Source organism: Manacus candei, unplaced genomic scaffold, assembly GCF_025592945.1.
Source record: "Manacus candei isolate 608988 ecotype Guabito, Panama unplaced genomic scaffold, ASM2559294v1 h1tg000037l, whole genome shotgun sequence".
In the NCBI taxonomy this organism is placed as follows: Eukaryota; Metazoa; Chordata; class Aves; order Passeriformes; family Pipridae; genus Manacus; species Manacus candei.
Genome location: NW_026138085.1, coordinates 947,726 through 960,318, shown reverse-complemented (window position 1 = coordinate 960,318; position 12,593 = coordinate 947,726). Strand labels below are relative to the sequence as shown.

The following is a 12,593-nucleotide window of genomic DNA, read 5'->3' as shown; positions in this document are numbered from 1 at the left end:
ACCTTTGTCTGGGCACTGTGCAATTGCTGCTTCAGGGGGGAGCAAAGGCTGAAGTGCTGGAGCTGTTTCTTGGAGCATGAGACCCGGGATCAGGGATGGAGACAGTCAGTGTGCTGTGCTCTGACTGTGAAAGCCCTGCCAAGGAGGGAGCCTCTAGCACCTGACCTCTCCTGCAGCTCCCAAGATGTACCAGAAGTGGGTTTGCAGTGTGTCAGTGTGGCTGGACCCAGGGCAGTGCAGACGGTGGGCAAGGCCTGCCTGTCTGTCTGTCCCTGGGCAGCTGCTCACATCCAGACCTGAGATTCCAGCTTGTCCTTGCAGGCAGAAGGATGGATTTAGCCACTGCAGTCCTTGGAGAAAAGCACTTGCTGTGGGAGTTGTGTGGGTGGTGGCATCAGGTGTAATTTGTGGGGGTAAACAGGCCCTTGCTCCTGGTGAGCTGGAGGCAGGGGCTGCAGCACCACAGCACTTCAGTCACTCAGCACGTTCACAGGGAGCGAGGAGAGGAGGAAGCAAGAACTGAAATGTAAAGGCTGTTGAGGAGTGGGTGTGATGTGGAGTGAGAGGATTAATGGCTGTGAGGGAAATCACAGGAGAGGGCTCCTTGCTGGGGGAAGCCAGGTGGGATGTGGGGCTGTGATGGGTGGCCAGGATGGCTCTTCCCAGCCCCACTGCCATCATTTTAGGTCATGTGCTGTGTTTGAGGTGGCTGCAGGGGTTACCTGGAGAAGGAGGTACCTTGTCCATAACCATGAACCAGTGGGAGCTGGGGGATTTGTTTTGGGATCAGGGTAGATTGACCCTCATTCATGTCTGCTGTGTTTTGTAAATAGAACAGAATAGAACCACTGATGTTGGAAAAGACCTCCCAGATCATCGAGTCCACCCTGTGCCCAATCCCCACCTCTTCCCCCAGCCCAGAGCACTCAGTGCCACAGCCAGGCCTTCCTTGGACACCTCCAGGGACGGAGATTCCACTACTTCCCTGGATGCCTGACCATCCTTTTCATGGAGAAATTCCTCCTGAGGTCCAACCTGACCCTCCCCTGGCACAGCTGGAGGCCGTTCCCTCTCCTCCTGTCCCTTGTTCCCTGGGAGCAGAGCCCGACCCCCCCCGGCTCCCCCCTCCTGTCAGGGGGTTGCAGAGCCAGAAGGTCCCCCCTGAGCCTCCTTTTCTCCAGGCTGAGCCCCCCCAGCTCCCTCAGCTGCTCCTGCTGCTCCAGACCCTTCCCAGCTCTGTTCCCTTCCCTGCACACGCTCCAGCCCCTCCATGTCTCTCTTCCATGAGGGCCCAGAACTGGACACAGCCCTGGAGGGGCCTCAGCAGGGCCAGCACAGGGACAGTCACTGCCCTGGCCCTGCTGCCACACCATGGCTGGTACAGCCAGAGCAGGCTCCCTCCCACCCTGCCGTGCCCTACTCTGTTGGTGACCTGCCTTTTGCTTTTGTCCCTGCAGCAACCCCAAAGTCCAGATTGAAGCCATTGAGGGGGGGGCACTGCAGAAGCTCCTGGTTATTCTGGCCACAGAACAACCCCTGGCTGTCAGGAAGAAGGTGAGTGAGTGGGGCTGCCCCTCTGGGCAAAGTTGGTTTTGTGCTGAACTCCATGTAAACACTCCTCAGAAAGTCACTGACATCTGGAGAGTGTGGGACCTAATTCTGCTTCCCACACTGGGTGGGCTTTGCTCCCAGGAGTGCAGGAGGGTGGCCCTGGGTACCAGCCCACCCCAGCAGTGCTGGCTGCCCCCAGAGCCAGCAGTGGCACACACAGGGGGCACAGCCCACGGGGACAGGGCGTGGTGCTGCAGCCCCTCGGGGGACAGACGAGGGTCCCCATGACAGGCAGAGCAGTCAGAGCCCAACCAACACAGGAGCTGACGTTTGGAAGGAGCTAATTGCTGGAGCCAGCCCCGTGTCCTGCCTTGGGCAGAGGCTTTGGAGCCAAGCGAGCAGCGCCGAGAGCCCCCAGCCAAATGTGCAGCGCTGTCCATCGGGCCGGGGCTTCCTGCCCCTCCCGCCCGGCCTCCTGCTGCACTCCCTGGAGCATGAGATCCCATTACCCTCGCTTTAGCGTGTGATGCCACCCCTGGAACGTTACCTGGCTGCTCCCCCCAGCCCTGTTTAACACAGGGGCCTCCTGTGTGAGGGGTCCGGCAGGGTGAGGGCACCGTCAGCTCCTCTGTCCGTCTGGGACGTCGCTCACACCACTGGGTGCTGCCTGGGCTATAACAAGCTCCCAAAAACATGTTCCCCTTTAATCCCTGGGAAGAATTCTCCATCAAACATAAAGCATGGGAGAGGCTGGAGAATCCCATTGCATTTGGCCATGGATATGAGGAAATCTGTCTAGAGTGCACCACAGGATTCTCCATGCTCAGAAACTCCTTCCAGGAATGCCTCTGGCTCAATCCAGAGCTTGTTTTGGGGTGGAGAGGGATGGCTGGGCATGCAGGGGCCCTCACCAGCATCACTGTGAACCCCTGGGTGCTGGCTCCAGAATAATTCTTTCCACTGAGCCTGAGTGCATCCCGCTGGCAGCCCCTGGAGAAGTGAGAGGGATGGGCTCAGTGCTGCCCACACTCACATGCAGCCTTATGAGACCCTCCAAGGGTTGAACCCCCTTTTCCAGGAGGACAGAGGCCTTTAATTTCCAGTTCCTGTGCTGTGCACAATCTCCTGCCTCTCTCCAGGCAAGGATCCCAAGGACAGGTCAGTGCCCCAGACCCCTCCTGCACAGGGCAGCCGCCCCCAGCTCTCGCTCCGGTGGTTTTTCCGCCCCGGTGCTCACAGCAGTGCACGACAATGAGGCCAAAAGTGCATCCCTTCCCTCCCCCGTCCTTTGGCCTGTGATTAAAAACGGAGACAGAAACATCTCAAATTCACCAGCGGCAACTCGGAAAATGGAAAATAGAAACAAATGGGACTGGGGAAGACGTGGCTGTCAGCTCGGATCTGTCCAGGCGCGGGGCCCAGCCCGGTGTGCGGAGGAGCCGGCTCAGCTCCTGGCACGCGCCCAGATGAGCATCCCCGTGCCCTGCCCCGGGCAGGCTCAGCCTCCCCTCTGCCACCACGGTTGTCAAAGCCAGACAGTGTGAGATCCAGCGGGATTAGAGTGGCTCCTAATTGCCTCCTCGGCACTAACCCTGCGCCGCCTGAGGGGTGCGGGGCCTCTGGCTGTTGGCACGTGGTGCTGCACCCTGACAGGCCCTGTGCCAGGGCTGGGTGTGGGGAACATCATGGTTTTCTCCTCTGACTATGTAGGTGCAGGGGCATCACCTCAGGCATCCAAATTATCTCACAGGGATCGGGCTGCTGAGCGGTGCTGGACCCCCCTTATGCCATTCCAACCCCATAACTGGGCTCTGTACCAAGGACTGAGAGGGAGAGCAGGGATAAGTGATGGCATTGGGTCTGTCAGGTGCTGGTCACGCGTCCCTCTGGGTCACTGATCTACCAAGCATGGTGACTGCCCAGGTTGGGGTTCAGGTGCAAGTCACCCAAATTTGGGCAGCCTCGTGGTGCTGGAGGGGGGTTGGGATCAGGAGCAAAGGGGACTGTTGGAGATGCCCCTTGACAAGGAGAGATTGGAATGCATTTTCCAGGGAGCTCTGCACAGGTGGGCTGGGGTATTGCTGCTGTCCCCATGGGTGCCATGAAGACAGGCCATGCCATACGCAGTAGCCATGCCTGCTGTGTTGATGGCCCTCTCTCTCTCCACCAGGCTCTCTTCGCCCTGTCCTCCATGCTGAGACACTTCCCCTATGCCCAGCAGCAGTTCCTCAAGCTGGGCGGCCTCCAGGTGCTCAGGAGCCTCTTCCGGCAGAAGGGGATGGAGACCCTGCACGTCCGTGTGGTGACCCTGCTCTACGACCTCATCATGGAGAAGGTGAGGAGCTGGGACAGGACCCACGGGGGTCCCCACCTGCTCCCCTCACCGAGCTAACGCTGAGCATCCTCACAGGACAAGCGTGAGGAGGGGCCAACCCTGCCTGGTGCCGTGGGGCTGAGTCCCCTCCGGCCCTCTGGCCACCACTGCGGGGCTGGAGAGCCTGGGAGAGCCCAGAGCGAGCTGAAACCTTCACAGTTCTTTAAGCCACTGCCCCCCTTTCCTCCTGAGGGTGTTTAAATAACACAACACCAAGGACACGAGCAGGGAGTGCGGGCACTGGGCTGTGGTGTCCAGCTGCTGGTGTCCAGCCCCGAGCCGAGGGCCCGGCTGGCACCGCAGTGCCCGTGTGCTGGAGAGGCCCTGCCCTGCTGCACGGCCCTCGCTGGGGCCCAGCCTGCCATGTGCAGTGTTTTATCTTCAAATACCCTAGATTACTGCTGTAAATGTCAGTTTAAAGCCCATCTTTCCTTGGCATGGCTTGTTGTTCAGTCCATGCAATTCCCTGACTCCAGAGTATGGGAATTAAATCCACTCTGGCTCAGTTTATGGCCAATTTGCCCCGCGGATTATGGCTGCTCTAATACCTGGGTTGCAGGCACCACAGAGCAGCACCTCTGTGTTAAATCAGTTATTTTCCAGGAGACTTTGTAAAGGTGCAAATTATTTTCGCAGGTCTGAAATCTTATCAGGTGCTGACTCTAACATGATCCTGGTGGCTCCATGGGAAAGGAGAGGACGTGGGCATTTTGACTCAAACCATTCCCATTTGGTCCTGCTGCCCATCTGGCAGCCCCCCACAGCAGCCCCATCTGTTCCTGGCTCTGTGGGGCTGGGGCAGGGCACAGCCCAGCAGATTCTCAAGTTTACATTAAAACAATGATTTTCCACTGTTCTTTGGATTGGGAATTCCATGCATCAATCCCAGCGCTTCATGGGGGAGGTGGCACAGCCCCGGGTGCCAGTGGGGGTGGCAGATTTGGGGTGGGTTGAGTTGGAAATCATAAACCACCTTGGCAGCTCTTGGTGCTGAAACATGAGTCACTGGGGCTCTGAGTGCCTTTTTCTGCCACATTCTTTCCTCGTCACCCCAAATCCTGCTTGGAGTTCATCAGGCAGGGGGATGAGGAGAGGGGAGATCTCCTTGGCATTGTCCCTTACTGTCCCCAGTGTGTCATTCCTGTCAATCCTTATGACCAGGCTCTGACAGTATTGGGGTGTTTCTGGACCAGGCTGGGAGGGGAAGGTCTGGCTGGGGCTGGAGGACACGGAGATCTCCATGTCTGTGGTGGGAGCAGCACAGACCCCAGCGGTGGGTGATGTTTGTGAGGTGCTGCAGGTGCCCAGCGCAGACCAGAGACTTTCCAGGTCTGCTGAGCTTCCTGCCCTTTGCATGCCCTTTCAGGGCCATGGGACACAGAAACTCCCAGTCACTGGGAGTTTTCCAGGGTGAGCAACCAGCCCCTGTGGCAGGGAACCAGGACACAACCTTGCCTTGGTCTTCTGTGACAAGTCACCGTCCAAGGCAGGTGTTACCAGGTGTGCATCCTCCTCTGCCACCACGTGCCACCTCCTGGGAGAGTTTCTCTCTGACAGGGATATTAATCTGTGCTCCACCACTTCCTGCAGATGCTGCTTGAGGACTCACAGCACGGAGAGCAGATGGAAGAGAAGATCCAGCAGTACCGGGAGGTGAGGCTGGTGCCGGCGGTGGTGGAGCAGGACTGGTGCGCGGTGGCTCCCAACCTGCTGGCCATGCCTGAGCACGACACCCGGGAGAAGGTCCTCAAGCTGGTGGGTGTGCTGATGGCCTTCTGCAGGGAGCACTACCGGGGGGACCCTGCCCTGGGCACCACCCTGGGCCTCCTGCGCAGCGAGTACGAGGAGCTGGTGGCCGAGGAGCAGCGGGAAGGGGACAAGGACGGCTACTTCAGGGAGCTCCTCGGCTCCATAAACACCATCATCCAGGAGCTAAGGTGAAAGTAACTGTAGGTGCAGTTCAGATAATTCAGGGTGACAGTGTGAGTTTGGATGGCACCGGTGTAAAAGCACTTTGGAATAAACTGTTGGACAAAATGAGATCCCAGCACTGGGCCAACAGCTTTGTTATTGAAACATCTGGGGGTGGCACGTCTCCTTTTCCATGTGGTAATGCTGCAAAAATGGAGGTGCATACTGTGGAGGGAACAATGTGGAGGCTCAACTGACATAGCCCCTGCCATGGCACCTACTGCATGTTCTCAGTCCTCCTGCAGGATTTGGGTGGGAAGGGCTGAGGGATGTGGGGCTGTCTGTGTGAGGCAGCTTTGCTGCACAAAGTGTGTGTTCCCACAGCTCTGAGCTGCCTTTGTCTATGCCCAGTGATGACCTGCCATGTCTGTGATCTGTGTTTGCTCCTGTGTGAGGCACCGTGGCCCTTGGACAGCACCACTGGGATGGGGATTGCTCAGTGCTTGTTCAGGAGGGCTGGGCACTCTTTCCATAAGGCCCTGGTTGGAGGGGCTCTTATCCAGGCTGTGCTTGGAGCAGGACTGTCCCGTGGCCATGTCCACCCCTGAGGCCCAGCCCCACCACCCCTCAGTGCAGTCACCCAGCCCCTCTGTGCTCAGGGTCAGCCACAGCCCAAGGGTTTGGAGTCGGAACACCCGTGAGCCCTGGTGTGACACAGCCCCAGAGCCGCTCCAGCCATGGCCGGGGCTCTCCTGCTCAGAAGCACACCCAGCCCAACAACAGACCACTGAGCTTTCCCACTTGTGTTGTTCTTGTCTTTGGAGGTGGCTCCCAAGGGATTGAGACTGGCCAGCCAAGGGTTTTCCACCCATGCTGTGCAGAACTCTGTCCATGATGTGCTGGGCTGGGCATCTCCCTCCACACACCTCCTCCAGCTGCAGCTTCTCTTAACTCATGTCCCTTCCCCCATGAACCTCCTTAAGCTGCTTCTCCTGCTGGATGGTCCACTGGGGATGTTCCACCCTCTCCTCACTGAGTTCATTCTGTCTCCCCACATCACCCATCTTCAGGTGAGGAGAATCCAAAGCCTTGCCCAAGCCTCTGCCTGCCACCTCACTGCAAGCAGTAGAGAGTTATGAAAACTAAATTTATGCATTATTTTGTCTGTTTAATTGCATAGGATCATTACAGAATCACAGACTGGTTTGGGTTGGAAGGGACCTTGTTCCACCCCCTGCCATGGGCAGGGACACCTTCCACTGTCCCAGGTTGCTCCAAGCCCTGTCCAACCTGGTCTTTCAGTCTAAACCCCTCCTTGTTCTGAACCCTTTCTGGGGAAGGTTTGGGTTTTATTTTAATAAAGAGTGATGAATTCTACTTCTCACAATTCCCCTGTGAGAACTGTGCAGGGTTGGACACTGCAGAGAGCCCAGTGAGACTCACACTCCTGCCCTGTGCCTGGGGACGGGCACGTGTCCCCTGGCCATGGCTGTGCCAGGACAGCCTGACCTGGGCCAGCACTGGGGTGCTGGCATGGAGGAGGAATGGGCCCTGAAGGCTGGTTGGTGGCCACTGATGGCTGGGAGAGGGACAGGGGGAGGAGAAGCTCAAGCTCCACCTTGCTGTCCCCTCCTGGTGCCGTGTGCCCCATGTGCACACTGGGACCATTCACACCAGGCCTTTGCCTTCCCTTGCCCCACACAGGTGACAGGTGCCCTACATGGGGACTGTCCCAGCTGAGGTGCAGCTGCTGTTCCCCTGTGGAGGGAAGCCCCTCACATCCCATGTCCTGGGGGAGCTGGGAGCAGGAGGGATCTGAGGTCTGCCAGAAGCGATCGAACACCGCGGGTGTTTGGGGGGGCTGTTTGTCTCACTCCCACCCTGCAGCCGTTGTTCCCGTAAAAAAACCTCTCTAAACCAATTTCACAGCCTTGAAATGTGACGGCAGCCAGGTGCTGGCTACTGCCATGGGTGGTTACCAGCAGCTCTCCTGCCAGCCCCTCTTTGCGGGCAGTTTTTGGGCAGCAGCGTTTCCTCGCAGCAGCACACGAGGTGGAGGCAGCACAGGCACGGGGTGTCCCGGTGTGGAGCTGCCCGTGACCGCCTGGCACCGGCGGCTGGGGGGACACCCTGGGGACATCCGAGCTCACCCTGCTGCCAGCGCGGCCAGGAGGTGATTAGAGGAGCTGCTATCCCGGTATTCCCTTCCAGGTCTGCTTGCAGCGCTGCCAGGAGGTGATTAGCTGTAATCCCTGTGTTCCCCTCCAGCTCTGGCACAAAAGGCATCTCTCTCACCGCCGCTCCCACCGCGGCTCCCGGGCCCCGGGGCAGCAGCACCGGCGTTAAAATATGTGTGGAAAATAAATTAATAGAAGAGCCCGGCTGGTCCCTCTGTCCCCCAGCCCTGAGCCGGGGCTGGCACAGCCTTGCAGGGCTTTGCATTTGGTGCCCAAATGCCACCAGAGTCCCCACTGTGACCCCAGCCAGGCACCTGCTTGCAGCTGGTTCAGGGCCACCAGCCCTCCTTCATGCTGAAATATTCCTGGCTGCCATGCACAGCGTGTCGCTTGTCACTGTTAAGTAGCAGGGCTAATTATAACTATTGATTTTTTTTTGGTCCTTCTCGGCTTTTGGTTCAGCCTGTTTTGCTGGCATTAAAAATGATTTTTCTTTTTTTTTTTTTTTCGTTTTTCTCTGAAATGCGTTTCCCAGCCTGTAATGCCAGGGCTTTACTTTGTAGGTTAAAAAAGAATACATATATCTGAGGGTAACAGGCAGGACAAACATGGGAAGGGGCTTTTCTGCTGGAAACCTAAGCCTTTGGAGCTATGCCAGGGGGAAGCAGAGCTCCAGCAGAGCCGGGGGATCAGCACAGGGATTTCTCTGGCCCTGCCTGGCCTCGTCACTGTTTCAGCTGGATTTAACAAGGTGGGGATGGTCTAAAACCTGGTTAAGGGCTGAGCCAGGGAGAAAAACACCACCAGCCCTGGCTGTCCAACCCCCAAAGCCAAAACTCCCACTCTCTATTCCTAAAAGCCTTTACACTGCCATGGTTTTGAGCAGGATCTGGTTGGTGTGGGTGCTGTGACAGCTGTGCTGGCCAGAGCCTCTGGTGCCCTGGGGATGGGGTGAGGGGCTGGGAGTGCCCGTGTCCCTCACTGAGGGGGGTCTGGCAGTTTGGGCAGCTCAGGGACTGTGAGTGCTCCTGGTCTGTGCCAGTCTGTGCCTGGCACAGGGGTGGCAGCCATGGCCCTGGGGCCGAGGTGGTTTGGGACACAATGGCACTGGGGGGATTGCAGCCCTTGCCCCCATGGGGTTGTGCTGCTGGTCCCTTCCCTGTGCTGGTGGGTGGGGGTCTCTGCCCAACCCCCAAGAGCTGGCACTGGCAGGAGCTTGGCATTGGGGTTTGGCTGCCAAAAGCCATTTTGGCTCTTTTCTGGCACAGTTGCTCGTGGTGGGGGTCCTGCTGCCAGATACAGGGCACCCCTGTGGCCCAGCTAACTGTGTTTTAGTGAGACCCCCTGCCCACCTCCCTGGCCCAGCCCTCTCCTCGTCCCACGGGGGTCCCTGTGGCCGTGGGTGCTCCCTGGGGCTGTGCTGTGCCACTGCCCCTCCAGCTGCCAGCACTCCCTGCTCCCAGGGCAGCTCCCTTTGGGGCTTGAACACAAATAAACACAAATCACCTGGAAATACTGAGCACCAGGAGCCTTAAATCAAATGCAGACCCAGGGCAGTTCCCCTGCAGCAGCCAGACACACTCCCTCCTGGGACCAGCCTGGTGAGCCCCCCCGACCAAAGCAGCCCCCCTTCACTAAAGTCAGAGCAGAGAAAGCCCATCCCCTCCTGGCACAGGGGTGGGCACGATGCAGGCAGGACCAGCAGAGCTGGAGGTGATGGGCACTATGGGTGGCCCTGCTCCACGCAGGAGTGGCCATGAGGGACTCCTGGGCTGTAGCCCCCAAGTTCCCCCCCGGGCCATCACTGGAGCTCCTGCAGGTCTCAGGGGTTTCCAAATGGGAGCACTGGGAGTGCAGCCAGGGCAGTGTTGGGGGAGGCAGTGGCAGCCACAGAGTCCTAGAGGGCACCAAAAGCTGTGCCCTTGGCAGCCTGGCCAAGGTGCAGCCTGGAGCTGGAGCCCAAAAAGGGGCAGCCTTCCCCAGTGTGCATGGCCGTGTGTCCCCAGGGGTGATGGAGAAGTGCAGGTGAGCACGGGGTTGCTTTCCCTGTCCATAAATCCCAGCCCGGGCCAGTGTCCCCACAATGAGGGTTTGCTCCCCAAATGGCACTTCTGGTCCCCAGCCCGGGGCAGTGACAGGGCTGCTGCCCTCCCTCCCTCGGTGCTGTGGGCAGGAGGGGACAGGGATGGGCCGAGCCTGTCCTGCCCCAGCTCCTGTGCAGAGCCAGCCCAGCCGTGCTGCCCCGGCACAGGGTGTCACGGGCACATCCCACTGCAGTGACTCACGGCCCACTGACCCAAATCCCTGCAGCCTCCCAGGTATGGAGCAAGTCAGAGCTGGAGGGGGCCTGGGGCAGATGGAGACCTTGGGTAGGGCTCACTGAACCCCCTCCCTCTGCAGGTCTAGGGGAGAGGAGGTGGCACTTCTTGATTTTGGAGCCAACCAGGTCACCCCCTCCCGCCATCCCCAAGCAGGGAGTGAGGCATTAGACAGCCTGTCAGGGCTGGAATCACACACGTGGCCAGGCCAGCAACAGCCAGTTCTTTCCCCTTGCACCCACAAGAGCATCAGGAGGGTTGTGCCGGTTCATCCGGAGCTCCCCGGATCCTGGCAGGGAGGAGGCTCAGAGCCGAGCCCACGGGCGGTGCCTCCCGGGATATCACCAACCTCCAACACACAAACACAGGAACTTCCTGAGCCTTCAGCGCTGGAGCATCCGCTGTGCCTTAATGGATTTCGCCTTTCCCCACCCATTTGTTGGGGGTTTTGACCCCCCCCCCCAGCCTTCCTCGCCCCCTCTGCCCTCCCCTCTAATTGCACATTTGAGATTTGGCTGCCTCGGCTTGCTTTGAAAGTACCAGTGTTAGAAAACACAGCTCAGGGTGCCCCACTCCGCACCCATCCCGTCCTGCCCCGGGATCCCCCGGGCCCCCCCTGCTCCCTGAGCCCTCTCAAAGCCGCTTGGGGCACAGGGAGAGCACAGAGTGGGAAAGGCATTCATTAACCACCATTAAACCGCGGCGGGGAAACCTTCACACGCAATTAAAGCGGCATAAATTCAGCGCGGCTTGATTCACCGCGGAATTGAATTAAGAGCACTTGAATTTTGGAGTAAGACTATCTCCTGGGGATTTAATGTGGTTTCACTAATACACTTAATGTGGGTTCATCTTCCCGAGCATCCCTGCACAGCCAGGTCTGCAAAAAAAAAAAACCAAATCCTTCCTCTTCAGGTACTTTGGGGTGTTTGAGGCGGTGCTTGGGGAGCAGGCACGGGGAGCTGGTGGTCAGAAGAGCCCACAGCCCTTCCCTCCCCAAAGCCACAGCGAGTCCCCTCCATCCCCAGCCCCTCACGGGGCTCCAGGGGCTGGGGAAGGGGAAAGGGGGGCTCAGCTCCTCGCACACCATCGGGGAAGGGGCCGAAGGACATTCCCACCCCGCAGCTTTTACCACCCCACACGGCCGCGTTCGCTCCCTCCTGGTAGCGGAGTGTCCTCCCTCCAGCAGCCGCAGCGAGAGCGACTGCACAGCCCTTCCCCAGCGCTTAATTACAGCGAGCAGCAATTACTGTAATTCTCTTCAATTGGCTCCCTAATAAAGTCACAGCTCCGCTGGCGGCCGGACCCCCTCGCGGTGCCGCTGCCGCTTCCAGGAGGGGGTTGGTTTGGGCTGGAATTCCCTGACACGGGGGTTGGTTTGGGCTGGAATTCCCTGACACGGCAGCACTGGGGGATTTACGTGGGGTTTTGAGCTCCTGACCCTCCTGAGGCTTGGGCTGGTGCTTAAGGAGCCGGAGGCCCCGCTGGTGCTTCGGGCACCGCGGGCAGGGCTCGGAGCTGGTGCTGCCAGAGGGGCTCCAGGATAACCCACCTGCCCTTCCCTGCCCTCCTCCCAACACCATTCCTACAGGGGCAATTCTGGGATTCCCAGAGGAGCAATTCTTGGGTACAAGAGATGTGGGTGTGACTCGGGGCTTTCGCCCTCCAGTCCCTGTCGTGTCCCCTGGTCCTGCCCCCCCTGGGTGTTTGAACCACTTCTCCCAAAGGGGGAACCATATTTTAATTTCTTGCCAACTTGATGCTCAAAGTTTGTAGCATAAACTAAACTAACTTATTTAAAAGCTAAATACATGTAAATTTGTCTGTGCACCTTAATGTAAGAGTTGTTTTTTAAAGTTTTTTAATAGATTATTAATAGACTGTATTTTGGGGGGCAGGGGGGTACTGGATATACTCCCTGAACAGCCCAGGGAATGTTGCCTTTAAGACAACAATTAATACCAGGAGAAAAAAACCCCCTATATTGTATAAAAGCAGTTAATCATTGCCTTCAAGACAATTATGTAAATACCAGGAGAAAAAAATTGTATGAAATCTGCTAATAATTATGTATAAAACAAGACCTACAGCCTCTCTGTGTCATTAACCCCCGAATGCCAGTGGAGGAGCACATCAGCTCCCCCTCCGAGCCTGTTTAGCTGTTAAGGGCGTACAGAAACTACTCTATAATTCCATTGTTTAATATCTGTACTCAAGAGGCTAAAATGCTTGAAAACATAATAAATTTGGCAAAAATATCCC

The 12,593-nt window shown here is 57.9% G+C and overlaps 1 protein-coding gene across 4 annotated transcripts in view; it reads left to right on the top strand.

Moving 5' to 3' along the window:
* SIL1 (SIL1 nucleotide exchange factor) overlaps window positions 1-5,972 on the top strand; it is a 100,919-nt gene extending 94,947 nt beyond the window's left edge. For all 4 annotated transcript variants that reach the window (XM_051793803.1, XM_051793805.1, XM_051793801.1 and 1 more), the window contains 3 exons: window positions 1,458-1,554; window positions 3,722-3,886; window positions 5,516-5,972. In XM_051793803.1, coding sequence (XP_051649763.1) covers window positions 1,458-1,554; window positions 3,722-3,886; window positions 5,516-5,866 — 613 coding nt within the window. In that variant the 3' untranslated portion in view covers window positions 5,867-5,972. The remainder of the gene's footprint in view (window positions 1-1,457; window positions 1,555-3,721; window positions 3,887-5,515) is intronic.
* Window positions 5,973-12,593: the final 6,621 nt, after the last annotated feature.